We start from the raw sequence: 27,410 nt of genomic DNA, 5'->3' as shown, positions 1-27,410 counted from the left end.
GGCATCCAAGATTAGTTCGTGGCCTACCTAAGCAATATCCTATCCGTCCGTTGTAGTCGATATGCCTTATGCCCCTATTAATCTCACAGTCTAACCTAGGGAAATTGCATGAGCGAAGATAACTATGATGAAGTCTGCCACATTGTGGCTAGACTGTAATACCGTATACGGAGGGGGTGAAACCTCTAAACTGACATCTACTGTACTACCTCAACTACTTGATTACCGGCTAGAAACATGTCAATATAGGTAATCAACTCATGAGTAGGTGATACATATAGTTGCTTGTGACGCTGTAATTTACTTCGATGCTTCCTTCTTACACCAAGGCCCTACTCTAACTAGTACTTAGGGTTAGCCTAATGATCAAGCGATGTTACTGGGAAGGAATTCACATGATAATCCCATAAACATTGTTATGTCGAGTAACGGTAATGTTACTCTAATTGTTGCCTTATTTTGCCATAATTTCACCACGCCATCTTACTCCGGGGCCCGATGAGACAAAAAGGAGAGAGGATTGACTGATCTAGATAGTAGGCTAGCTAACCCCTATGTTGGTTCTGTCTGGATGGAGTGCATATTTTGATTCCTCTTGGCCTTGTTGGGGCGTTTTGCCGACAATAATTTCACCAAGCCCTAACAAAATATCTATTTTGACAATGAAAAGTTCGCGTGTCATCAAATTGCAGCCTTTTTATGTATATTGAGCTCCTATATATGGATGTGAGTGAAAATTTGCTAATTACCCCTGAATGCTTGCTGAATCTTCTATTCTTATTACTATTATAGGAGAAAGTTGCGACATACGCTAAACTTGGGTGATATGATGAGGATTCGCAGACGCACATACTCAAGCACGAATTAGTTGTTCGACTATACGTTGTATGCCTGTAGCATCCTATGGAAGTAGCCTGGCCATGAACGGTTTCGAAAAAAATTGCATACGAGACATACATTGCATTGCATTGCATCTCCTTCGCTGAAAGGCGTCGTCCTACCTAAAAACATAGTTCCTGCAGAAATATAGATATATTCGTCATTTCAGTGCCGAAAACTGACAAATCGGCTTCCGTATCTTTCTACTCACATGTAATACCAATGTAGGTACGCAAGATACTAGGTAACCTGCTTACAATGGTTTCACAGACCTCCCGCAATGCCACGTGGACCTCATGGCTCCCCCCCTGGAATTTGATTTTTTGGTTGTAGGACATTCCGTCTCTGATTGGGGTCTGCAAATCAATCGTCCTATTATGATGGATTTCTTGGAACTTTGGAGGGGTGGCTTGTAAGTATACTGCCCCTCTATTGTATTTGTACTCCGACAAGATGTTATGGCGATGTTCTTCTAACGTTACCCACGGAGCTCGGCTGTGGACAGTAACACCTGAATCGGAATGCAACGGCCAAAAGTGGAAAGCCTTGAGACTATTCAGGACCCTTGGACCCTTGGCAATCTAAATTGGCAAAAAAGGTGATACCTATCCGATCATTTGGTACTTCAGATGACGTACGAGAACCGTTACCGAAGGCTGGCATCTTTAGATGGTGGTATTTGAGACTCGGTAAGCCTGGAACCCCACTCCCGTTCGAGGGTTCGTAAGGACGCAGCCTTATATATACCAACCTGCATTGTAGATATGTATGGAGGATTTGCGGGTTTCTTTGGGGAGCGGAGCAACGGGGCTGAATTTAATTGTCGTCCGGTCTGTGGAACTTACACAGCCCAATCGTTTGATGTGATTAGATTTCCGAGTTCTGGAGGCATCTAGCGATTTCGTGGGGGTGACATACTATCACTGCCATCACTACTGCATTTCACATGGCTGCCTGGCTACCTCGAGCAATGTCTCCTAATTAGATTGATGAACCACAGTTGATAGATGTTACCTAGGGTTAGCCTTTACTAGTTACCCATAGATCTTGGACGACCTGAAAAGGGGGATCAAAGACGCGGGGTGGCTGGCTAGTTTCATGCATTACCTACCTAGGTATACTATAGAATTTTTATATCCTTCTTTTATTGCTAGGGCATTGAAACTGAGGAATCTCAAAGGCTCGGACACCGAGACTGTGAACCTCATCAGCTTTCACAGAGCTTGGCGTAACCAACTGGAAAGTGAAGATACCCCACTATTGTCCCTGTAATGATTGCTATATCGAGCTGGTTTCTGCGGCGGTAGGGTCCGGATGGTCAATCAACCTTGTAGCCTATTATATGCTTATTATACGTATTGTATAATACAATATATAGTAGGTTAAGACTACTATGTATATATGCACCCCTTGTAGCTGACGAGGTAGATATGTATGTATGTAGTTGTGTTAAACGTCTTGGTGGCGGGTGGCGATAAGATGAAACAACCCTATCTTTGGGGGCGGAATGAGACTCGATTATTTTATAGAAGATGAATATCATCAGTGCAGTATTTATCACGGAGTTATCAAGAGTGAACAAGTTTGGGTATGATAATGAGTACTCATGATAATTACCTACGTACCAGGTAAGTACCTAATGTTAGTTACCTAGTTAAATTCGATGTGTCCGTGGACTTGCGGGTAGTCCGAATAGATATGAGTCAGTCGAATTGGTGAGAAGAAAGAATAATTGACTGTATACCCCATTCGTGGGCATTGATGCTCATTTTTCACCTTTCCGGGTAGGTAGGTAAGTTTAGTAGGTATGTAGTAATAGCAACGCCGACAAAATCCGGAGTATAGAGAGCTATGGACGGATGGACGGTGGTCGCCGAAAATGATAGAATGCTTGGCTATGAGACATAGTGCATCATGACTGCTTCTGATTATACTCAAACTCATATGGCGAGGCGAAGCACCTACCGTCACGCGCTTATAGATGGCCTCTCACATAAGGCAATGGGGACAAGAAACCTATGAAGATTATTATTACTAGTAGTACAACGATGAAGAGTCAGAAGTTAGGAGTCAGGGTAGTAACAGTACAGTTCTCGCTTACCAACTAACTGCAAGACGTGATTATCCATTAACAAAAAAGTGTATAGTATAATAGTTTTTGGAATTATTTTCTTCGTCTCGGGGCAGTGCTTTGTAATGAAAATAAACTTGAACAAGTTCTGCTTTGCTGCTTTGCCGCTTTGTAGACACCCGTAAATTATAATCGGAGTACTATTAATAGGTGAAGGGGCCTAATTATGCCACTATAAGTAAGCACTAAGACGCATGCGACCCCCACTAACAGCAACTTCATTCGTCACCTGGGTAGTTAGTCCACAGATACTCAGGTAATACTACGACCACAGTGCAGCATGTATGTAGGTAATGATGTATGTTACTTTGTATAACTGCCTACATACCTACATGTAGTACATACTACATACTACATACTAGGTAGTACTGATGTACATGTAGTAATACTAACTTGAACCTCGATTGACGTCAATTATACCAATAATAAATACTTACCTCGTGGCAACCATGCTACCTACCTACCACCCCAGCATCTATAGTGGTATGTAGACAAATGCAGAGATATCATTAGGTATTCAGGCGAATGCCGCACATATTCAGCTGCAGTCTTCAGCTAGTTATACCCTAAAATACTGTTTGATGCTATGCATGCTAGATCTTAATTGCGATGACCTGCACAGAATGAGATCATCAATTGATGTGACTCTGCCCCCAAAGCCCCGAATGGTACCTGCATACAACTCCGAACCGGCTGCTCGGGGCACTGTAGGCGTTGTACCACCGGAGATGATACTTCGATGGCAGCATCCCAAGAGACCTCTGCAAAAGACTTCGGACTCGCCACGATAAGGGACTGGCTCCATCATCTGAAGATCATCTGAAGAAATGAACTTAGTCGAGTCGATGGCCCATGATAAATGTCGTCTCAAAATAACTACCCAGGTAGGTAAAATAGGCATCTAAGAATATTGTCAAGGCATGGGCAGATCGATGAACCAGAGAATGAAAACAGTGGACGGCTAAAAACAAAAAAAGGGGACAAAACAACTAGTATCTGGTCGGTGTTGACGAAGTAATTAACCCTTGTACTTTTCCTATCCGAGCATGGTAAGCTACATACATGCAGATGCAACACAACATTGAAGCCCTACCATAAGAAGAAGAAAAGCAGTCCCGTTTTATCAAGTAGAAAAAAATAGCCAGAAAAGGGCCGTTGGTAATACGCAACTACTAAATCTTGCACATACAGTAATACCAGCAACAGGTTTAGGAATGGCTTTGAAGATTACCCGCCTACAGAATACTGAGAACCTTGGAATATCACTATCTAGGTTAGGGCCGTTGGTTAGGCATGTAAAGCTTCAATGTTCGCCAGTGTGTATTCGTTACTACTACACAATGTGTACTGTGTATGTGTAGGTACTAAATGTAGGACACTGGTCTATTTGCGATTTGATTGGCAATAAATCCTAGAAACCCGAGACCAATCAGCTCAAGAACCCAGAATTGTCAAAAGCCTATTGGTGAATGTAAGATAGAAACATCGTCTAGGTACCCATGTCTTGCCAGGTACCCATGTGTGATTCACAATCATGCTGGTCTCAACCATCTCACGATTCTTACCCTCTTCTTCAGCCTTACGGCTCGCTAAATGATCCAGCTAAAAATTCTAAAGTGTCCCACTGCTACCTAGCGTATGTACGCTACGGCTAAAATAGATCCTTGGAAGCTTCCAATGTTCTTTCTTCGTTCCATGCACACCATTTTTATTTCATGCCTGCATCAATCTTACGACCCTGTTACCAACCATATGGTAGATACTACGCCCTTCCCCCCCCTCTCCTTGCTCCTCTCCCGTTTTTAAGCACCATGTAGCCATATTAAGAAATAAAAATTTCATGTCAACCCAAAAACGGACCAGCGGTTTCAGATATTTTTTTTTTCAAATGGCCCCAATGCAGTTTAGTTCGACTAGGTGTACCCGGAACTTTTGGTTTATGGGCAGGGTTAAAAAACGTGGTATACAGGTACTTAGGTAGTATGGTTATTTTTACATATACCCCCCCAATGTGGGTTCGGTAGGCATCCTCGAGTTACCACCATCGAGGCTGAAGTTGGATAGGTAGGTACACACTTGGGTACCTTATTGCCCAGCACCATAATGTTATCGCCGGCAGTCAGTCATAGCCAACAGACCCCAGTAGGCCGACTAGACCAAGGAACTCCCCGCGGACCACCTCCATGTAGCTCACCTTAAACGGGCTATGTTGTGTATAGGATCTAGAGAGGCATCTTGGATATATAAGAGCTCCTTCCATCTCTCCTGACTTAGGCATCATTCATTCCTCATCATCCAACACACAAACAGCTCCAACACCTTTAATAACAACTCCTACTCTTGTAACAACATCATCTCTATTAGACTTCAAGCGATATTCTACTATATTATACCCTTTCCTTGCTCAGCATCCTTTTCCAGATCTTCAACAACCATAACCATAACTATAACAACCACATCAACTACATCAACCACATTCAAAATGGGTGCCCAATCCTTCACCACCGTCCCCGCCATCGCCAGCTTTGGCCGAAGCGGCTACAACAAAGACGGTGACGACGATGACAAGCGCAACTTTGGTCGCAGCGGCTACAACAAGGACGGCGATGACGACGACAAGAAGAACTTCGGCCGAAGTGGATATAACAAGGACGGCGACGACGAGGATAGCCGAATCGTCAACTTTGGCCGAAGTGGCTACAACTAAAGGGTCAAGCCATCCATTGTGGGGCCCCGGCCTCTTGTATCAACTACCTTGCTTTTCACGCGAGAATACCACCACCACCACCGGCTAAGCAGTCCAGGGGACTGCTCCAACAAAAACAAGATGGCCATGTACTGCTATGCCCTACTCGATTTTCCTTTGTTGCATCAGACCGGCGTTTGGGACATACTTCGACATCATTTACACTTAGACCCCTGTATTTTTAGGAACTGTACGATACCACAGGAGACCACACTACACTGGTCTCCATAGAGTTTGAACAGCGCGCAAGCGCAGACTTGTACGAGTATAACGCGATAGGATCAGGAATTTGGGATAGACGTTTGACGACTGGAAAAGCAAAAGGAAGCATTTACAGGTTATTATTTTCATTGCATTAGAACGGCGATTTGGGAAAGGGTTTCGACGATTTGGGCACATTTGTATTTGGATATCTTTTAATTTCAATCCTTATTTACCTACACAGAATCTGGAACTGAGTCAATTGCTTGTGTCGAACGTGAAGGGGGGGGCGATCGAGACTTACTTTTCGAAAATCACACCTAGGATCTCCTCCACATCGCCAACCTCCCCGCGCCCAGTAATCCGACCCAGGTAATTCGCAGCGTATCGGAGATGCTCGGCGGCCATGGTAATATCAGCATCATCTTTCTGTAACTCGTCATCCAGACCGTTACCCCCCTCCAGATCGGGAGACCCCACGCTCTCAAGGTAAGCTTCGAGATGCCCTCTACATTTTACTAGAAGCTGTCTCTGACGTTCGGTAACCCCGTGGAGCTCTTGCATGGCGGCAGGCAGCGAGGTCATGTTCGTAAACGAAAACACCAATCGTTCGATGACTCCCCTGAGGCCCCCTGGATCCACCTGGTCAGAACTTAGATCTTGCGCCTCTTTACAAGAAATGAGTACCGGTCGAGCGGTCTGGAGCCCTTCAATCTGACTCAGCACATCTTCAGTGAATCTCTGAATGAGGGTGCGCAGCTCGTCCCCAGAAACTGCATCTCGTTTATTGACAACTACAATGCGCTCCTTGCAATTAGCTGCCAGTCGCAGAGTTTCCAAATCATAGCATATCTGAGGTTGGCCAAGGACACCGGTTTCTATGGAGGTGAGTACGACGATGACGTCGGATTGAGTGGCTTTGACCCTCGCTCGACGGATTCCCTCTTCCTCTATAGCCCCAAGTTTGGACTCGGGCCGAGCAGAACCCGTAAAATCCTTCTCCGGCGCAGCTCTAAACCCGGCCGTATCTGCAAAGGTGCAGAGATACCCACGGATATCGAGATTTGCTTCAATGATATCTCGAGTAGTCCCAGACTCCCCAGAAACGATCGACGCCTCCCTGCCGACTACCTGGTTCATGAACGAGCTCTTGCCAACATTCGGTGGCCCCACAAGCGCAATTTTTATTCCATTTCGAAGAAGTTCGCTTCGCTCGCTCGCCCTTTCATGGATGTGTATGCCCTGGAGGATCTCTCTCACCTCCTTGGTTATATTGCTAACAAAAGAAGTAGGCGACTCGTCGAAATGCTGGTCTTCTGAAAAGTCGATGAGAGCTTCCATCTCAGCACGAGCTCGCAAGAGCTTCTGGCGCCAGTCATCGTAAGTGCGACCCAAAGAGCCACTGCTACCACGAACCGCAGCACGGCGCTGCTGCTCTGTTTCGGCCGAGAGGGTCTCACTCAATGCCTCAACTTGAGCCAAGTCAAGTCGATTATTGAAAAAAGCGCGCTTGGTGAATTCTCCCGGTTCCGCATAGCGGATGGGACCCTCTCCGAGACATTGAGGGATGGCTGAAAGAACAGCCTTCACAGTTGCACTCCCGCCATGCACATGCAGCTCTAATACATCATCACCGGTAACGGTCCTCGGTCCTGGAAAGAAGAGGACTAACGCTTCTGCATCAAGCACTTCCGATCCACTTGACTTTGGATGATATAATGACCTAATGGTAGCATACCGTGGCTTTAACGAGGGCTTGCTCGGACAGAGTGCATGGTAAATCTTTAAAAAGCTCCATCAGCCATAGTCGTCCATTGGATGCAAGGAAATCCTACAGATCTGCACGAGGGACCAGAAACACGTATCACCGCAATGCCAGCTTTGCCCTCAGCCGTTGACAGCGCGTAGACTGTATCGTCTGGTTTTGGAGGAACACGGCGATGAACCAGATCCTGATGGCAGCCTAGATTACGAGGATGAGATTTTAAAAAAGCCACGGAAGATGTAAGTGATTGGCGAGTCAGATGAAAATGTCTGAATTGTACACTATTTTGGGGCCACTTCGAATAGGCGAACACACGCCTTGTGGCGGCAGCGCGATGCATGGATATCACTCCTTCCAGAACCCCACCAAGGAGTTTGGATTATATGGGAGAAACCATAGAAAGCGGCTTTGTTGATATTGACAGATTTGGTTTGATGGCGTTTTCTTGAAATTACCCCAAAGCGGATTCCAGGTTATTTCGAACTGTGGCACTAAAAGCTAAGGCTTTAAGGTTGATATTTACCAATATCACATGAATCGTGAATAGTTCAAGTTCCCAAACCTGAAGAAAAAAAAATAAGGAAGGAAAGCTAATAGCGGATTACTAACGGTGGGTACCACGTTGATAAGAAATGAATTTCATCTCATGTGATTGGCTAGACGCAATGACGGCTAACTGATTTAACTGACCGCCTTTGGATGTCCCACTCACTTTAGACCCACTTGTGCGACGGCAGAACTTTTTTTCTCAAAAAGTTTCCCAAAACACTATTATTTTGTTCATCGCTTCAAGTAGATTGCACCGAATATTCCTATTCCACGTCCTTCCTCCATAACCTTCACAACCCGATCCAATCTGATATTCGATCAAGATGTCGGACGAGATCATCTGGCAGGTTATTGACAAGCAATTTTGTAGTTTTAAACTGAAGTGAGTCCACTCCTCAATATATTACATACTTGACTATGAAATACTAGGTACTGACCTGCTTTTAGAACTACCAAAGAGAAGAACTTCTGTCGAAATGAGTATGGCCATTGAACATATTAAGTGAGGAGTATTATTCTAACCAGGCTCTAGATACAACGTGACGGGCCTTTGCAACAGACAGTCATGTCCGCTCGCCAACTCTCGTTATGCCACGGTTCGAGCCCATCCTACGAAGGGCACTTTGTATCTCTATATGAAAACCATTGTCAGTGTTTTCTATACTTTGCCAATTTACTTTGCTTTGCTAATTTTATGTAGGAGCGTGCGCACACACCCGCCAAGCTTTGGCAGAGAATCAAGCTGTCGCAGAACTATGCGGCCGCCCTAAAACAAATCGATGACCAACTCATCTATTGGCCCAAGTTCCTAGTCCACAAGGCGAAACAACGAGTTACGAGGCTCACACAGGTCGCTATTAGGATGAGAAGGCTCGCAAAGGAAGACGCACGCCTCGGCGAAAAGATGGTGCCTAAGTTAGCACCTAAGATCAGGCGACGAGAAGAGACCCGCGAGCGCAAAGCAGAAGCTGCTGCTAAGTTGGAACGTACCATCGAACGCGAGCTGATGCAGCGACTACGCGAGGGAGCTTACGGTGACCAACCTCTTAATGTTAGCGAAACTATCTGGAAGAAGGTGCTCAATGCAATGGAGCGCGAGGGTGACGGTATGCGAGATAAGGACCTCGATAATGGCATAGAAGAAGATGAGGACGAGGATGAGGAAGAGATGGAAGGTGAGGTCGAATATGAGGATGAGGAGGAAGATGGAGCCGTCGAGTATGTAAGCGATTTCGAGGAGAGTGAGGATGACCTGGAAGATATTGAGGATTGGTTGGGAAGTGATGAGTCCGATAAAGAAGAGGAATTGGACAGTGACGAGAGCGAGGAGGATTCAAGCAAGAAGGCGGTCGGTGAAAAGAGAAAGAGAGCTCGGGTTGTTCGCATGAAACCGAAAAAGACAGTTCGCCGTGGAAGAGAGATCGAACATGAGCACGAGTTCGAACGTCCGAGGGGGGAGCTTGCCTTCTAGAAGACGAAGGCAATGAATTGGTTGGAACAGAATACTAGTATTTCCTGATATTGCCAAGAAAAACTATTGATACCCTTTTCACTACGTATTTGGAGGGGATACATGAGCATTGATATTGACAAATCACGGCCCATGGAAGGGATATAAGAATGTACTACTATGTAGGTACAGTTCTATGTAACGGCATCTGGGTGTCTTTTGTGCTAAGTTGCTAGCGCAATGAAACACTATCTAAAAGAGAAAGGCGACGATTGGCGTTCTAATTATTGGGGGGTTCATGAATTAATACTATTTGCCAATTCAGTCTCGTCTGAATTTTACCATCATTGGTGTTTTCAAGTTGAATGTCTAAATGTGTAAGTCATCTATTAACCTACATCAATATGGGACCTACTTATGTAACCTGGTACAAGTTCCCATGTTGGTGTTTAGGGGAATTCTGGTGGGGTTTACCCCTACTACCCCTACCTTATGCCCCTACTCCTAATACCTAACACTGACTAGTAGGTACTAGCTTAGTTGCCCTTTTATCCGTCCGTTTCTGGCTCTGATGTCAGTTAACCTTGGAAATCTGCTAGTCAATCAATTAATCAATTGAACCGAAACCCAGCCTTTTTTGAAACGTCAACTGCAACTCCCTTTTCTTTATCTATAACTGGGCACGTTACAACTATCACCTTTGGAACTTGTTGGAACTTGTAGCATAAAAAGTCCACCAATTCTTTTAAAATTCTTTTAATCTTAGGTCTACTTTACCTTTTGACCATTTTCTCTTCTTGTTCCTACTAAAGCTCCGCTAAAACTCCACTACGCGCCTGCGTGTTTACGTATCATCTTGTCACGAATTGCGCCCACAAATTCTACCCATTCTTAATACAAACGCGCCGAACCTAGACTACCCAGCCGACAACTAGGTTCTCAAAGGTATCCCTTTGGGACCACACGATAACATGTCGGGTTGGTATAGCAATCTCGTCGGTGCGACGACTTCCAAAATCTCCAACCTCCAACGATCTTTCCTCAGCAGCGAAGCCGATGGCGACACCGAAGACGACACCCACGTCTGCAGAGTCCTGCGATCATATTACATCGAGAAAGGCCAATCATTTCCAGCCTGGCTCCCACCTGATCCCAAAGCCCCCCCACCAGTCGCCGTCGTCCATTCGCAGCCAGCACAGGTTGGTTCAAGATACGGTGGCCTTGCTCAACAATCTCAGGGTGGCCTAAGCTCGCTATGGGACAACAACCCCGTGTCGCAACCCCAAGATGCGCAAAGTTTACGACGAGGCAGAGGCGCGCCACCTCCAATGCGAAATAGCGACCCGAGAAACAGCCCATTCCGCAATTCGGACCCCATGGCTGGTCATGGACGAGAAGAGGTAGCGGCGAGACCACTGCCTAGTCAACGACTTGGAAGCTATCAGACCGCGAACGCTTATAGAGGAGATGCCGGTACAGCACCACCCACCGCCTCATCTGGTGGATCAGCACAGGAACGATTGAAGCAGCGATTCTTTGGTGGCTCTAGAACGACTAGCCCTGCTGGAAATGGACCTTTCAACCCTCCACCCCAGAGTAATTCGAGAGGAAATAATTCTATCAGCAGTGGATCAGGATCTGGAGACTATGAAGCGAGATTCGCGCCTGGTGGTATGTACGACGCCGGCCCCCGTGGAGGAGGAAATGACAGACTTGGACGACGGCCAGGAGGCCTACCCAGTGGACCCCGGATGAGATGAAGGACTTGCCTTACTTACAAGACGATTACCTAGGTACTTTTCGATAAATACTGGAAGGATTTGGCTACCAACACCCTCCGGGCCATGGAAAGTGGATACATGGCGGCCGCTCAGTGAAGCTATACTGGGGGCTGCTAAGTTGCAGGTATTGAGGCGTAGTCTCAAGCATCTTTATGATGTTGTATCCCACTCCATAAGGCTATGTCCCCTTTCCCGGTCCTACGTACAACCCCTATTCTCCACATTTGCCCGGCATACGAAGAACCAAGGAACAAGCACCTAACTAATACTACTAACTCACCATCACTGAGCCAGGATGGATCCATAAACCGCGGTTACCATTGGCTACGAAAGTTGGGGGGGGGTTGTGAATGCAGTGGAACTTGATGAGACCGGTTGGATTAGAACAGTGCTCACGACGGTTGAGTCTTGTGTATACTCCTCTTCACGACGCAATAAACACATAATAATACTGTTGCCTGAATTATATATTGCGCATTCAATGTATACGTAGGCCACCTCGAATTTGTGCAATGCGCTAACGTACTTCCTTGAAGCGCTGGGAAACATGCATGTCTACATAATGTAGGTATACAAGAACAGGTGTTACGAAGCATACGTACACTGGATGGTACATAAGTACACTCATATGTAATTATATGTACAATACTTGAAGACCCCTGGAATGTCCAATGTTCAACATTGAACTTGGAATGCTGTAACCTAAGACATTCATGTACATATACTAAATTCGGACTTAACAGGTAATGTCACGAGTTTGATTCGTCGCACAACGAACATTGAACTTGGTAGCCTGCCGCATGATGCAGAATGTACTAATGCAGCAAGGTCTGGATGTAAAGAACTAAACGTTAGCTTCCTTTTAGCAGTAGTTCTACCTAGTAGGTACCTAGTTATATGTACTCCAGTGGTATGTATTGTACCTGCCAGGTCCTGCCTACTACCTAGTAGGTACTAGGTAGGGTACCTAGTACGGCGTAGTGAGAAAAACAGTGGATAGATGGGTGGCGGGGCACCTGTTGTCATGAGGTATTCCAGACGACCCCCAAGCTTTAACCGTCGCTCACATGTTCATTCCCAAATTTAGAATTTACGATTATCAAAAAGATCGCCAACAAGAAAAAATAAGAAAATAAGAAAGAGTTTTGCTATTCGTACCACCTCTTTTTGCTATCGGAGCTTATCCGTACACCCAATACATCGGCTTAGCGCCGCGCACTGTTTTTTGAAGGCGGTGAAGAATAAAACCGGCAGAACTTTCTTTGATCCATATTATTTCAACTACATACATTATTCCAAATCTCCTATTCAATTATTCTCACTCCACACCTAATTTCCAACCATCCTCTTGATGCTATTGTATAGGTACATATTCCCATCAAAATGGATATCACCAACGAGCCCCCTCCCGCGAAACCTACCCCTGCGCCGCTATCAAATCCACCTTCAACGCACCGGCTTATGGCAGGGCCACCGTACGAAACATACGAGGAACTGGAAGCCGATATACGAGCCTTTGCCAGGGCAGCCGGCTTTGCAGTGATTAAGAAGCGTTCAAACAACTACCGCAACGGGAAGCCGACCACTATAACCCTCGCATGTTCTAAAGATACGATTCGACCGTCTGAAGGCAACAATATCCGCAAATCTACCACCGGTAAAGTCGGATGTATCTGGGAATGTCAAGCTATTTCTCGACAAACCAGTAACTGGCTCTGGGAGTTTAGGCTCCGTGATGGCCACGACCACCATATCAATCATGAGGCTATCCAAGACCCGTCCGCTTCTGCTCTTTTACGTAGCCTTACTCCCGAAATGAAAGGAATAATAGAGAGTATGTCTCTAAACCCGGGAATACGACCACGCGATATTGCTGCTACCCTCCACAAGCAGGTCCCGGGCGCGTGTTTCACAGACAAAGATATTCACAATTATCGTCAACAACTACGTCAAAAAAAGTTGGATGGTTATACTCCTACGCAGGCGTTGATCCGCTCCTTTGAGCAAGAAAACATCCTACATTTTGTGTATAGAGATCCAGAGGAAGAGAATCGCATCACCGGCTGTCTCTGGTTTGAGCCATGGTGTATTGAGATGTGGCGGAAATATCCTGGTGTGATATCCTTTGATGCCACCTACAAAACCAACAAATTTAAGCTGCCGCTCTTCACGGGTACGGTGGTCACCCCTACCAAAACAGTTGCGAATATCGTATACGGTTATATCAACAACGAGACATTCGAGGGCTTTTCCCAAGTCATAGGCGATATCGAGCGCGCCCGTATACAGCTAGGAATAGACTCGCCAGGTGTAATCATTACTAATTACGATGATGCCGAGCGAGGTGCTATCCGGCTGCACATGCCCTCCAGCAAGCTACAGCTATGTGTTTTCCATATTAACAAGAATATCGTCCTGAACGTTAAGAAGCAATGGAAAAGAAGATCAGACAAGGAGTCCATACCGCCTACGGCAATTAACGATGAGGACCTTCTAGAAGAGGACCTTCTAGAAGAGGACCTTCTAGAAGATGATGACGTTCAACACCTTAATGCCCCTGCGAAAAGCCTCAAAGAAGTTCCTGACCTAGTACCGGATGAGATACCTAACACCCGTACTGGCTTGTTTGAGCTCTGGAAACATATGGTATACGCGCGAACCGAAGATAAGTTTCACGCCACGTGGGAGCGCCTAAAGAAGCAGTTCAACGATCAACAAGGTATCATTACGTACATCAACAGGGAGTATATGGCGACTAAACAGGAGTGGGCGGCTTGTTACACATCTGCCAATAAGAACTATGGTCAGAGAACTACATCACCTACCGAGACAACTCATCGGGACCTGAAGACTTATCTCGTACATGGCCGCGGCGACCTCCTAAAAGTACGGTCGGCGATTCAAGAAATGATTATCAAGCAACAGCGTAAGGCTAGCACTGCAGAGAGTTTGCAAGTAGAACGCTTGCGACGTCAGTATATAGGGGCCCGTTGGTTAGGAGACCTACCTCGTAAGGTCTCTTATGTTTGCGTTGATCTCCTTTCTAGGCAACATCGGAAAGCACTAGGCGCATTAACTACGAAATCAACTTTAGGACCCTGTACCGACCTGATTACGGAGCAGTACGGTATCCCATGCGCCCACGATCTTATCCCTAAGCTAGAGGCCGGTGAGGCTATTGGGCAAGAAGAGATCGATAAATATTGGTGGTTAGGGCGCGATTTAGCGGACGAACACCCTTACCTTCGTATACAAGATCCTAACGTTATTACAAACACACGGGGAAGGCCCCGTAATCATGGCCCATTCGGTGAGGACCCCCCTACACTAACACAGCAAACATGGAGTATACAGGCATCGCAACAGAAACAATTAGGCCGCTCCCGGGATACTCACCCGACAAGCAGTAGTGTGCGCCGCCAGCTGTCGCAGTGGGAGCACGGCGAAAGTCTCCAGCAGCTTGATACCGCCGATACAGCTCCGTCAGCTACACCAGCACCAGCTAAACGGGGACGCGGCCGACCTCCTGGCTCGAAGAATAAGCCGAAACCTACCAATCCAGAACCTACCATTCCGGCTAAACGGACTTTTAGTGCTTTTAGTGAGGGAAGAAGAGACGGCCGTCCAGTGCGACGTACAATTAATGGGTTGCGGAACGTGGTAGAAGAAGAGGAGGAGGAGGAATTTGATTGAGTGGACGGTAGTTAGTATATATTGCGAATAGCTTCAATAATCACCTTGTACTCAAGTACCTAAAGCCCTTCTGAATTAAATGATTGTTGATTGGGTGCATCAGCTAAAATGTGGGGTAGATTTCTTAGCGTGGCGCTAGTTTTTTTAGCGCGGAGCTAATTCCTTCACCGCCTTCAAAAAACAGTGCGCGGCGCTAAGCCGATGTATTGGGTGTACGGATAAGCTCCGATAGCAAAAAGAGGTGGTACGAATAGCAAAACTCATAAGAAAACCGAGAATAACAGAAAAAAAAAAGGAAAAGAAACCCTATCATCCCAAACTCCGGCCCCATAATTCCGAACTGCCAACATAATACCACGATCCTCAACTCGTCCGTTTTCGAACATCCAGCTTATCCGGACTGGATACGATCACACCCCGCCATGACATCAGGTCCCGCACAAGATCGAGCCAGTTCGCCTACTGGCAGTTTCTACGCTATGAGCGACGATGAAGAGGGCGAGTATAATACTATTACTCATACGGAATCGGGCCGTGGCGTCAAGTTGTTATATTCCAAGAGCAAAGTCTATATTCATCCCACACCATCAGCAAAGGATAACATTCCTGGCTTCATAGCGCTCTTGCAACAGAAAGGCCCCCACAATGATCGACCGGCTTCTTCGTCTTCCGCGAACTCGACCTCACTCGCATCATCTGATCTTTTACTTGCTTGGCTACCTGAATCTGCCCTCGGCGAGGCTGCCAGTATCTATGTCAAAGTCGATCTCACCGAAGGCGACTCCCCGCCAAAACAGAGCTATCTCGTGCCGCTCCCCCCTACTGTAACTACCCATGAAGGGTCGATTGGCCATTACGCTTTCGCAATACCAGTCAGCGCCATTTATTCGCTTCTGGTCCGTCCTCCGAGTCTGGGGTGGTGGTTCGGCTCTCTTGTTATTAATACGAGAGCCGGGGACTGCTTCCCAGCCCTATTTTTTCATGATAGCGAATGCCAATCGACTATCCTACAGAAGAAGAAAAGAGCAAGGGAAAGCTTCGATCCATTTGACAAAAATGGGCAGATGTTCTGGGGAGGCGACGAAGTCCTCCGTTGGTTGAGGCGCTATATCCATATTGAAAGGAGTGGAGCTGAGCCGAACATCTACCTAGTAGAGCCCAGCAAGGAAGATAGTGAGGCCTTCAGTGGGAAGCTGACCTCTAGCACACCTTCACAAATTGGTCGACAGGATAGTTCACAGGGGCTTTCCATGCGCCGCGCTGCCAGATCTTCAGCGGCAGGCTCCAGCAGCCATAATGACGCTGGCATGGATCCCGTCATGAAGTTCGTGAAGGAGACTGGGTGGAACCTCCTGGAGAAGTTTAGTAAAGTCACGACGCTCACACGCAGAACCGCACAGGATATAATGGACAACCCGAGAATCCCACCTCAGGTTCGTAGGCTGATGCGAAACCCCGAAGTTCAGACGCTACAAGACGAATTCGATAGCGCTAGGGTCTACCTTGCCAGATGGGCAATGGGCATAGCGGAGCAGAGTGAAAGGGACCGAAGCCGGAGAATATGGACCGCTCGAGATGTTATGGAACTGGAAGATACCGATGTTGGGGAGTTTGAGTTGTTAGAAGCAAGCTCCCTGTCCCTGCATGAGAGACGGAAGCCAGTGACACTGAAAGAGTGGAATGATTATTTCGATCAACGAACAGGGCGCCTTGCGATTACGGTCGATGAAGTCAAGGAGCGCATCTTCCACGGTGGCCTCGATCCCGAGGATGGAGTCCGTAAGGAAGCCTGGCTATTCTTGCTGGGCGTGTACGACTGGTACAGCACTACGGAGGAACGGAGAGCGCAAGCCGCATATCTTAGGGACGAGTACGTAAAATTGAAGGCTGCCTGGTGGGAGAGGCTTGTCGACCTCGGTGGTGAGGGAGACGAAGGTGAATGGTGGCGAGAGCAGAGATGCAGAATTGGTAAGTCTACTACGCCTTCACTTATAGGAATATTGACTAACCCTTGAACATAGAAAAGGATGTACATCGAACTGACCGCACAGTCCCAATATTTGCTGGGGAAGACCTTCCACATCCTGACCCTGACTCGCCTTTTGCTGAATCCGGCACCAATGTCCATATGGAGCAGATGAAAGACATGCTGCTCACCTACAACGAGTACAACAGAGATCTAGGTTACGTCCAGGGCATGTCTGACTTACTGGCACCTATATATGCCGTTATGCAAGACGACGCAATTGCTTTTTGGGCTTTCCAACATTTTATGGATCGGATGGAGCGAAACTTCCTGCGAGACCAGTCTGGCATGCGAAATCAACTTCTTACCTTAGATCAGCTGGTTCAGTTCATGGACCCGAAGTTATATGCTCATCTTCAATCCGCCGACAGCACTAACTTCTTCTTTTTCTTTCGCATGCTATTGGTTTGGTATAAGCGTGAGTTCAAGTGGATGGACGTCTTGCACCTATGGGAAGTGCTTTGGACGGACTATCTGACCAGCAGCTTCCATCTATTCGTCGCCTTGGCCATTTTAGAGAAGCACCGGGATGTGATAATGGCGCATCTACAGCATTTTGACGAAGTTCTTAAATACGGTACGTCTTGTTAAATTGCCCCTTTAACTTGCTCTAGTCTCTAACCAACTACCAGTCAATGAACTCTCCAACACGATAGACTTAGAGTCGACGTTAATCCGAGCAGAAGCCTTGTTCCGCCGCTTCAACCGGTTGATTGAGGCTATTGACAAGAAGCAAAACTTCCCGGCTCCAAGGGCTCGCAGCAGCTCACACTCTCCTGAATCTTCTTCTAGTTCTGGTTTCAAGCCATTGGAAGCGCCGCACCAAACAAGAGGCAGCAGCAGTAACGGAAAGGCGCCGGAGGAGCAGAAGAAAACGATTACCCCTGAGCTGCGGAAGCTACTCAGCAGAACCGTAGAAGTATTGCCCAAAAAGGCCGCGCATTCAAAGAAGGACGGCGTCGCTGCTGAAACTGCTTAGGAAGTAGTTTACTAGGTCGTTGATGATGGCGATGTGGCCAGGTAGGGTTGGGCTGGAACTAGGGATCGGGGTGTACTTTTAGCTTTAGGAAAACATCAGATGTGATATACGTCGTTATGGGATTAGTAGGTCTCGGAGGCTTTGTGGTGTTCAGGGGGCTTTGAAGGTATACATAGGTAGTATCAAAGGGTCAGACACAACTACTTCAACAGATTTTCTCTCTCCTTCTTGTTAGGCTTGAGACCATGCTTGCTTGCTTGCTTGCTTGCTATGTCCGTCAAGATTTTCACACACGTAATAATAGGTAGTGTAATGAAGATTCTCCTCAATTAGACATAATGGGATGATACCTGGAGAGAAAAATAAATCCGATGAAACCCGGGAAAAGATGATGGGCCTTATGCTAAACCAGACCAAGCCTTTGTTTGTTCCTTCACTCCTGTTGATGAATCTCGCGTAGGCATAGCATTAGTACGCTCGCACATATAATAACAATTACACAAGGGGGGTTCTCCTTCCCTTCCCTCCCCTCCCCCTTTCTCTATCCTTCGTACCTAGTTTCTTGCGCTGTCTCTTACATGTCGCACCCGATCACATCGTCGCTGTGATGCATTGGTTGTGTATGTGTGTGTTTGTGCCCTTTTTCGGATTGGTGTTTTTTTGTTGTTCTTTCGTAGTTTAAGTATGGTCGGTTCAAATGGACTAGACGGTGAAAAAGAATGGACTCGCTTAGAACTCCGACTCTTCCTGGAAGAACATGCCGAAACTGATGATAGTCCCGTAGATCAGCAGGCCTCCGATGATGGACATGACCATGGCGGGTATGTTGATGAGATGCGAGTGTGCGAGGACGGCGGGAAGGGCTATAGAAAGTGAGGAGAGTTAGTTGTTGGCTTCAATGATTGCGTTCCTCCCCGACATGACGTGTGTACAAGAAACTTTCCGAATCCACGTCAAAACTAGTGGATACGCCGTGCAGGACAAACCAAGCAGTAAATAGGAGGCGTTAAGGAGGGAAGTAGACTGTAGGGGCAGAGCGCCTTACCAATTCCCATAACGACCATGAATCCGGTGCAGAAGCGGCCAAGGTCCAGGACGCCGTTGCCGGAGCTCTCGACGAAGTCATCAGGGTTGGCGGCGCGGGCAGCGATCCAGTTGGGTATGGGCGCCAACACGTAGGTGGCGACGACAAGCAACGGGTAGTACACCTTGTACAGCGCGCACGAGAGGATGACGAGGAGGAAGCCGATCGCGAGCACGAAGGACAGCGCGATGATGGTTTTTATCCCTGCGGCTGGCATCGTGGGCAAATATGGGGCGGATTTGTTCTCTGGTCTGGATTACTTTCGTTCCGTTCCGTTCCGGCTTTTCGGGCGTGCGGTCGAAGACGATTGATTGTACAACTTTCGGGGGTTGAGGCAAGAAGATTATGTATCGGATGGGGGGATTTGAAGGGCTGAGTAGGTATCTAATAAATATAGTAGATATCTTCAGATAATGGGGAAAAGTAATAGAAAGAGAATGAACAGAGAATAGAAGAAGAAAAGATTCGCCGTGGAAAGTCGATTGATTGCGAATCGTTGGAGACTGGGGATTTGGGATTGGGGATTGGAGATTGGTGATGATGATGTTTAAGTTGTCGTCAGACTCAGCCTTGGCTTGGTCGGATTGCCTGTGCCAGGTCCCTGTAGCTTGAGCCACAGGTGCTTTGAAATCTGTGGCTGGTGAGCACTCTACGGTCTCTACCATGTACAAAGTACTAGGTTAGGTAACTACAAGCTAGAAGTGGGCCCATGTACTACTGGTACATAGTACATTCAAATAATGAGCTAATCCAAAAAGAGAGGAGCGACGAAGCTCTTGAGCTGCCTTGTCGGTTTGCTATCCAAAACATCGCTGTAATTTAGAGATTCAGAGAAGCTTCAGCCCACCCAGCCTTGTCTTTCCGACTACCTAGTACCTACATAGTACCAATTCAACCTACGAACTACCTTTACAACTTGACCTTGCTACAACCACATCCACATCCACATTTACAACTACCACGGTTACCGATATTTGAATTCTAAAAAGTGGCATAATGTTCAGAAACAACTACGACAATGATTCCGTCACATTGTACGTGCTGTCTATCCACCCACCTTTATCAGTCGTCCCCAACTGACCAATATTCAGCTCTCCGCAAGGGAGAATATTTCAGGTAGAATATGCCGCCGAGGCCGTGAAGCAAGGTTCAGTTGTAGTGGGTTTAACGAGCAAGACACATGCAGTTCTAGTCGCAATCAAGGTACGAATAATTACCTTACAACAACTATACAACATAAAAGCGAACGATCAAGGCTAACATATTTCTTCTCTATAGCGAAATGCGGAGGAACTATCATCATATCAGAAGAAGCTATTCGCCGTAGACGAGCACGTCGGCCTCGCCATCGCCGGCCTAACATCCGACGCCCGCGTCCTGTCCAACTTCATGAAGCAGCAGTGCCTCTCGCAGCGCCTGACGTACGACCGCGCCATGCCCGTCGGCACCCTCGTCTCCCTCATCGGCGACAAGGCCCAGACCAACACCCAGCACTACGGCAAGCGGCCCTACGGCGTCGGCCTGCTGGTAGCCGGCGTGGACGAGGCGGGGCCCCACCTCTTCGAGTTCCAGCCCAGCGGCCTGACCCAGGAGATGCAGGCCTGCGCCATCGGCGCCCGCTCGCAGATGGCGCGCACCTACCTCGAGAAGAACCTGGACAAGTTCGCCGACTGCGGCCGCGAAGAGCTCATCCGCCACGGCCTCAAGGCCCTCAAGGAGACGCTGGTCCAGGACCGCGAGCTGACGGTCGAGAACACAAGCGTGGGCGTCGTCGGCCTCAAGGAGCCGGGAAAGAAGGCGCTGGAGTTCTTCAAGGTGCACGATGGTGCCGAGGTCAAGGACTGGATCAACAGCGTGGCGGACGATAGCGAGGCGAGTGGAGAGGCGGCGGAGGGTGATACTATGCAGGTCGATGAGTAGGCAACCCAGGTCAGGTCAGGTCTGTGATGATGAAAGTAAAAAACCAATAACCTCCTTGCATTTTGACCCGGGGCGTAGGGAGCCCGGGCAGGTGCTCGTGTCGCGGCACCATCTAAACTAGATGTATCAATAGACGACGAACAACAAATCATGAAAACAAGTCGAGGTTTATGGTTATGGTGTGGCATGTCCAAAAAAAAAATTTGCATTCAAGCAAGTAATATGCGTGATGATGATGATTTTCTTCATTTCATTTCTTTACCTCTTGTCTTCACATCTCACATCCCACATCTTATATCTCGTCTTCCTCGTCGTCGAAATCGTCTTCCCGCCCCATCTCGTACAATATCCTCCCTCCCTCGCCAGCCCCTATCTCCGTCTGCGCGTCGTAATACGGAAGCACTATGCCCTCCCGATCCCGGCGCTGCTTCTCCGTCAGCCCTAGGTTAAACGTAGTCTGCATCCCATCGTCGCCCCCGCCGTCTTTAGCACCGCCGACGGGTCCTCCTTCTCCATGTCCGTTTGCCTCGTCAGGGGCAGGGGTGCGGAACGCGGGGTGCTCGGATAGCAAGTAGATACGCGACGTTGTGGCGTGGTGTATTGTGGTGGTGGTCGTTGTTGGCGGTGGGGTAGAGAAAACAAAGGTCTCGGCTACGGAGCGGCCGCTGCGTCGCCGCATCTCCATCTCGAGCACGAGACCTCCGTCGTCGCTGCCGGTTGCGGATCGGTGGCCCGCCTTGTTCGTGAGCCCGATCAATACGCCCTCCCGCCCTTCCGAAAGCCCCCATTCGGGCTCTTGGAGGCTGCGGTCGCGCGCGCGACGCCGCAATATGGCTTGGTTGAGGTTGCTGACGCGCAGGATGGCGGTGGCGAGGTGGGTGAGGGTAGTTAGGGGGTGGGGCTCGTATTCATTGTGGTACGCAGGAGAAGGGCGGGGTAGGGAGAGGGGTATGTCTGTGTGGTACACGCCGACGAGAGAGACGGCGGGGGTGGTGATGAGGCTGGAGAGGAATAGGGCTAGGTTGGAGGAGATGGAGGGGCTGGAGGCGAGGGGATTGATGGCTTCGAAGACGACGAGCACCTTCTGTCCGGGTCCAGCGGTGGTGGTGGTGGTGGTGGGAGGATAGTGCGAGGTTATCTCCGCACGCAGCGCCTCGGCTGATTTGCCCCACGCTTTGATGAAGACGTCTGCGTCCAGGGGCTTTTTGAGCGTGCTGGAGGATATGTAGAGGACTTTGCTTTTATGGGCCTGTGTGGTGGTTAGTATAGATAGGTACAAACAAATAGTTCTCAATGCAAATATTCATGGATCTCTCTCTCGCAAATGCACGAACCTTGGCTCGGCCTAGAAACTCATGGATTATTGGCCTGGCGCTCTGCTCGAGGGTGTCGAGGACCAGGGTTAAGGGGCTCGCGCTGTCCCGTAGATTGAGCAATTTCTGCAGGAGCAGCAGCGCATGCGATCTTGCATGCGACTTGGCCGATGACGGCATCTTGGAGTTGTGTTTGAAGGTAAATAGTTTTTCCTTTTATTTTCTTTTCAATGCCCTTATTGGATATGTACTAACCTGCCTGGTAAGTACGTTTCTGGGGTAATATGAACGAAGGTTGTCCAAGGGCTAGATCAAATAATGGTTGATTTGAAGTTTGGTAGTTAGGTAGTTAGGTATGTTGACTTGACTCGGCCAAAACCCTGCGATAAATAGGATGCGGTAAGGTTACCGCTAAGTACTAGCCTTGAGCCCTGGAAAATCGCCCTGGAGAGCAAGGATTTCCCCGCAGCAGCCCTAATTGAGGAGCTTAATAGGCGGCTCCACTAAGATCGGCTAGGGGCAGATCTACCAAACAAACGCAAAATATCCATCACTCCTTATTAATCACCCTCCCCCTCCCCCCCCCCCTTTTTAAACCTACATATGTAGATCCATGCGTACGAGATAATTTCATCTTCTGTTGCCCAAAGTGTTTACGTAAGACCCCTCGGACTTTTGGTATACTAGCACATGACCTTGTTTACATCACAAACCGATACAACGATCAGTTTGAGTTTATGAAACTAATGTGAAAGGGTCAAGCATCATCAAAGCTGACAACCGTCTGTTGCTTCTACCGTTATAAGGCATACAAGTACTTGTCATGACTTCTCCTCGCAAAATTCACGAGCCCTTCATCCCTACTAGGTAGTATGTGGCATTGGCTCAATATTTTCACGGTCCCTGTATCCGGGACAATGGCCCTGTGCGGTAGCAACAGGAGGACCAAGGCCAGGTGTATAAATAAATGCCAGAAACCCATATTCAAACCTGCCCGTTTGCCTCCTTATCTTTCTACACTCAGTCCAGTCACCAATTCTTGCTTCTTTTCCAATTTTCTCTCACAGGTGCCATGACTAGATCCGCCGTATTAGCCCTGTTGGGCAGCCTTATCCTCGAACTTGGGGCTGCCCTTCCCACTGATCATATGGAGCAAACTCTCCACTTTGCCCGCCAAGCTGGCCTCGCTATTACGGAGAACTTCCACCCATTGACGAGAGTTCAGCGGAGCCATCGCCTGACGGGTGGTCCTGACGATTACCCGATCAGTTCAGGGGGTGTTGCTAACCTTAGAGCGGTAGCCCAGCAGATGCAATATGTCACGCAAGTAGGAATCGAAGAAGAGCGTTATTATATGGTCGTAGATACCGGTGGTGCTGATACATGGATTGTCTCGGAGGAGTTCCAGTGTGTGGATCCCAACTCTGGTCAGGAGATTGCTCAGGAACGGTGTATGTTCGGTCCTTTATATAATAGAGACTTCCCCGACGGAGAGATCTGTCAGAATTTGAACTCAACATATAACGACGGAGAATATATAAATGGGCCGATGGGATTCGCAGAGTACGTACTTCCCCGTCGTTTGATTTTTATCACCTCAAATTAACTGGCTTTAAGCATTACCATCACCGACGTCACTATTCCGAAGCAGCAATTTTCGATCGTAAACCTGGCTGCCTGGAATGGTGATGGGGTGTCGAGTGGCCTCCTTGGGCTCGGCTTTCGAGCAGCAACCACCGCCTATACGGGGGAAAACCCCCGAAATGACAGTGCCGACAACTTGGTACATTACTCCCCTATTATGGAAACTTTGCGCACCAGCAAGGTGGCAGATCCAATATTTAGTATCGCCATGTCTCGCGAGGAGAGCCGATCATTCATTGCTTTCGGCGGTGTGCCACCGGTCAGGACGGGAGAATATACAACTGTGCCGATCCTAATGGTATGGATTTCCATTGAATTCTGCGTTTGCTTTAAACAGTAGCTCACAGAAAAAAAACAGGAAACGTCACCCAGGACTGGTATAACGGCCTATTACGTCTACTCTATCGAAGTTGACGCGATCTCCTGGAACAGTGGCACAATCTACCACACGGAGACTAATCTACCGCACATGTTCGTCGAGTCAGGCACAGCAGTTAATGTATTCCCAGTCAACGTGGCAGCAGGCATCAACATGGCCTACCAGCCCAGTGGACAGCTTCAAGATAATATATGGTACGTGCCCTGCGATGCTATTCCGCCCACCCTCGATATCGTCATCGGCGGAAAGGCCTTCCGTACCACTCCTAGCAGCATGATATTGCCTGAAACCGCGACGGAGGGGTCAAACCTTTGCCTTTCGGGCATACAAGTCGGGGAGCCTAATGGATATCTGCTCGGTATTCCCTTCCTACAAGAGATCCTCGCCGTTTTCGACGTCTCGGAGAAGTTGGAGTTGAGCCTCGCTCAACGTTTTGACTAGAGTTGGTTAGGTACTGTCTAGTAGACTGGTAAAAGACTGATAAGCCAGGATACTCGATAACGTATGGATTATTGTGGTATTTTGTTTGTATGCATACTATGTATTAGTAGCACTCAAAGTTAACTAGTACCTTTGACTTGCTAGTGGAAATAACAACTTGAATTTGAATCAACTTCAATAGTTGTTTAATGGTTTCATATAATGACTCTTGTGAGCTATTTAGAAACCTTAGGTTGGCTGGGTAGGTACTAGATATTTAAGAAAGGGGGCCCCCCTTGTCCAGGTAGCCAGGAAACCAAGTAATATCTACCTAAATCTTATAAATGCATGCTCTTCCCCTGAGAGTAGATTTGGATGACTTATGCTTTATGGAGTGGGTTTGTTCAAATACTTCCTTCCTCGGGAATCGAGATATCCAACGCATTGACCAAAATCTGACTCGATTGGAAGGAACTCAGTGCCTACCTACCTAGTACTTAGGGTAGTTGCTACCCATAATACCTAATACATCATTGATACTATACACATAGTACATATTGCAAGTACATACTGTATAACTTGCAATACCGTATGAATTACCAGATTATGCCAGCACAATTCTGGAATAAATATTTTCGACTGAACTACAAATCACGAGAGTTTCTGACTGATATGTGCCATACAACTTGAGCGTATCACGGTGCCATAGACAGCTTACGTAGAAAATGGATCTGAATAGGCAGAGGATTGAGATCCAGTAGCCTCCATAGTATGAGAGTGAAAAGAACATCCCCTTACTTATATATGTACATGATAGTGTTGGAAAAGATATCATGGTTTCCACGGTAAGTAACTTGCCAGGTGAATGGTGTCGATAGCTACCTAGTATACTGGCAGAAACATCAGATGATATAAGATAGAAACAGCCAATGATATTATAATCTAGGTATTTTGAGAGCATCAACTTTGTCTGGGAAATAATACAAATGTTATCAACTGGCTAGGCTACTCGGTTGTTACCGTGTGTGCGTGACTTAGTGCCTCAATACGAAGGTGATATTCAGGCATCAACTACGACGAGTATCAGGGTCAACGATATCTTGCACGCCAAACCATACTGTGCTCCCACATGAAAATTTATTTCTTCCGTCTAGGATTTAAACTGCTCGAAGTTCTTTGCGTCAACAAAGTTACAACTTGAGTCCACAATCTTGTTGGCTTTTGTTTTTCCCCTACTTGACAAGCAATCTTTTCTACGACCGCACATAAGTCAATCACCTATTCATCTTAATCCTTCCTTTCCTTCTTCACTTCAATTAAAACGTTCGCAATAGGAATTCGCCATGGATTCTCCGGAGGATCTCTGGTTCGAAAATCACTGGCAGATCATACATCTTGAGGATGGTGATATCCAAGTCGTGCCAGTCATGCGTCCGGAAGATGAAGTTGCAAGAATCGAATTCGATTCGATCGTCGAAGATACTCTTACGGCCGTGATTGACAAGGCAGTCCTCTTTGCGATGACTGGAAAGACCTACGTTGATCCCTTCCCCCGTGCCGAAGCTGAGGCTGATCTGCTCATGCAGATGAAAGCACTGAATAGTGAGTTCCGATTTTCCTATTTAGTATCTATTAGCTACTAGTAGGCACGTATGGTGTACTGTTCATGACTAACAACGGATGAAACAGTGAGCGTTGGAGGCCGTGACCCTGTTGCTCACCAGGAGGCTACTCACCAACAGCTTGGAGTTCCCAAGCAGTCATTGACTATCCCCTTCGGTAGCCATTACCCAAGTCAACAACGTCCCGATACTTCTCAGGCTGCTTTCCACAAGCCCGACATGGAAGAACCTGGCCGAACAAATGCTGATGACGAATTGATGGATCTTGGAGTTGACCTGGCAAGCCTTCCTGCTGACGTGGCAATGCTATTCATTGATAACCCTGGTTCGAAGAAGAAATGGCGAAGCATCGTGGGAAGGAGAGGGAGTATCCACTCATCTCGATAAGTGAATAAGGGTTAGGAAAGAGGAAGGTGGAATAGGGTACTACCTAGAGGGAATAGGGTGTTAGGTAGCCCATGAGGCATCATCTTAGGAATGGTACAGAAAGTGGCAAGAAGAATTGGACTTTGACCTTCGTAGATGAATAAATGACCTGATTATCACAAGAAATTGCGCGTTTCAGGGCTGTACTGTCTTAGGATTGTCCCAAGTTTCCATCGTAAATGCCTACATGCTATTACTGCCTACCTACTGGAAGGCAGTAGTGAAAGAGGAGTTCGTACCTAGTATGTATTAGTTACTACGCGTCTCTAGGGAGTTACTGTCTATAAACTAGGTCCTGGGTACCTAAAAGTAGACAGTAATTGGAGGCCGGTTGCAACTGTAGCCCTAAAGGGGACCCCATCTAGTAAGGGCAGTACCAGGCGGCAAGAGGGTACTTTCCCA

The 27,410-nt window shown here is 47.5% G+C and overlaps 9 protein-coding genes across 9 annotated transcripts; 6 read left to right on the top strand and 3 right to left on the bottom strand.

The window, feature by feature from the left end:
• Positions 1-5,492: 5,492 nt before the first annotated feature.
• GGS25DRAFT_522035 (uncharacterized protein) lies at positions 5,493-5,805 on the top strand (the record flags this gene model as incomplete). Its single annotated transcript, XM_049264154.1, has 2 exons — positions 5,493-5,687; positions 5,782-5,805. The coding sequence occupies 2 exons, from the start codon at positions 5,493-5,495 to the stop codon at positions 5,803-5,805; spliced, it is 219 nt and encodes a 72-aa protein (XP_049117001.1).
• A 388-nt stretch (positions 5,806-6,193) lies between these two features.
• GGS25DRAFT_491933 (uncharacterized protein) lies at positions 6,194-8,294 on the bottom strand. Its single transcript, XM_049261140.1, has 2 exons — positions 7,793-8,294; positions 6,194-7,739 (listed from the first exon to the last, which is right to left on the bottom strand). Exons 1-2 carry the CDS (start codon positions 8,060-8,062, stop codon positions 6,258-6,260), a joined length of 1,752 nt encoding a protein of 583 aa, XP_049117000.1. The 5' UTR covers positions 8,063-8,294; the 3' UTR covers positions 6,194-6,257.
• Positions 8,295-8,483: 189 nt separating this feature from the next.
• Positions 8,484-10,043, top strand: GGS25DRAFT_491932 (Mak16 protein). The gene is made up of 4 exons (XM_049261139.1): positions 8,484-8,653; positions 8,719-8,751; positions 8,804-8,918; positions 8,972-10,043. Exons 1-4 carry the CDS (start codon positions 8,595-8,597, stop codon positions 9,740-9,742), a joined length of 978 nt encoding a protein of 325 aa, XP_049116999.1. The 5' UTR covers positions 8,484-8,594; the 3' UTR covers positions 9,743-10,043.
• A 525-nt stretch (positions 10,044-10,568) lies between these two features.
• Positions 10,569-11,654, top strand: GGS25DRAFT_293619 (Sec1-binding region of Mso1-domain-containing protein). Its single transcript, XM_049257584.1, has one exon. The coding sequence runs from the start codon at positions 10,693-10,695 to the stop codon at positions 11,479-11,481; it is 789 nt and encodes a 262-aa protein (XP_049116998.1). The 5' UTR covers positions 10,569-10,692; the 3' UTR covers positions 11,482-11,654.
• A 3,829-nt stretch (positions 11,655-15,483) lies between these two features.
• GGS25DRAFT_293558 (GTPase-activating protein GYP7) lies at positions 15,484-18,542 on the top strand. Its single transcript, XM_049257583.1, has 3 exons — positions 15,484-17,163; positions 17,217-17,798; positions 17,854-18,542. Exons 1-3 carry the CDS (start codon positions 15,618-15,620, stop codon positions 18,198-18,200), a joined length of 2,475 nt encoding a protein of 824 aa, XP_049116997.1. The 5' UTR covers positions 15,484-15,617; the 3' UTR covers positions 18,201-18,542.
• Positions 18,389-19,825, bottom strand: GGS25DRAFT_491921 (vacuolar protein sorting 55). The gene is made up of 2 exons (XM_049261138.1): positions 19,246-19,825; positions 18,389-19,063 (listed from the first exon to the last, which is right to left on the bottom strand). The coding sequence occupies exons 1-2, from the start codon at positions 19,499-19,501 to the stop codon at positions 18,930-18,932; spliced, it is 390 nt and encodes a 129-aa protein (XP_049116996.1). The 5' UTR covers positions 19,502-19,825; the 3' UTR covers positions 18,389-18,929.
• A 455-nt stretch (positions 19,826-20,280) lies between these two features.
• On the top strand, positions 20,281-21,511 carry GGS25DRAFT_531833 (N-terminal nucleophile aminohydrolase; the record flags this gene model as incomplete). The annotated part of the gene is made up of 3 exons (XM_049265532.1): positions 20,281-20,318; positions 20,376-20,487; positions 20,563-21,511. The coding sequence occupies 3 exons, from the start codon at positions 20,281-20,283 to the stop codon at positions 21,202-21,204; spliced, it is 792 nt and encodes a 263-aa protein (XP_049116995.1). The 3' UTR covers positions 21,205-21,511.
• Positions 21,351-22,891, bottom strand: GGS25DRAFT_293528 (histone acetylation protein 2). Its single transcript, XM_049257582.1, has 3 exons — positions 22,773-22,891; positions 22,539-22,697; positions 21,351-22,453 (listed from the first exon to the last, which is right to left on the bottom strand). Exons 2-3 carry the CDS (start codon positions 22,695-22,697, stop codon positions 21,497-21,499), a joined length of 1,116 nt encoding a protein of 371 aa, XP_049116994.1. The 5' UTR covers positions 22,773-22,891; the 3' UTR covers positions 21,351-21,496.
• Positions 22,892-23,589: 698 nt separating this feature from the next.
• Positions 23,590-24,981, top strand: GGS25DRAFT_522026 (acid protease; the record flags this gene model as incomplete). The annotated part of the gene is made up of 3 exons (XM_049264153.1): positions 23,590-24,080; positions 24,135-24,459; positions 24,520-24,981. 3 exons carry the CDS (start codon positions 23,590-23,592, stop codon positions 24,979-24,981), a joined length of 1,278 nt encoding a protein of 425 aa, XP_049116993.1.
• Between the last annotated feature and the right edge of the window lie 2,429 nt (positions 24,982-27,410).

Source organism: Hypoxylon fragiforme, assembly GCF_022984875.1.
Source record: "Hypoxylon fragiforme strain CBS 206.31 chromosome Unknown GGS25scaffold_5, whole genome shotgun sequence".
Taxonomy (NCBI): domain Eukaryota; kingdom Fungi; phylum Ascomycota; class Sordariomycetes; order Xylariales; family Hypoxylaceae; genus Hypoxylon; species Hypoxylon fragiforme.
This window is presented reverse-complemented; position numbering and strand designations above follow the sequence as displayed.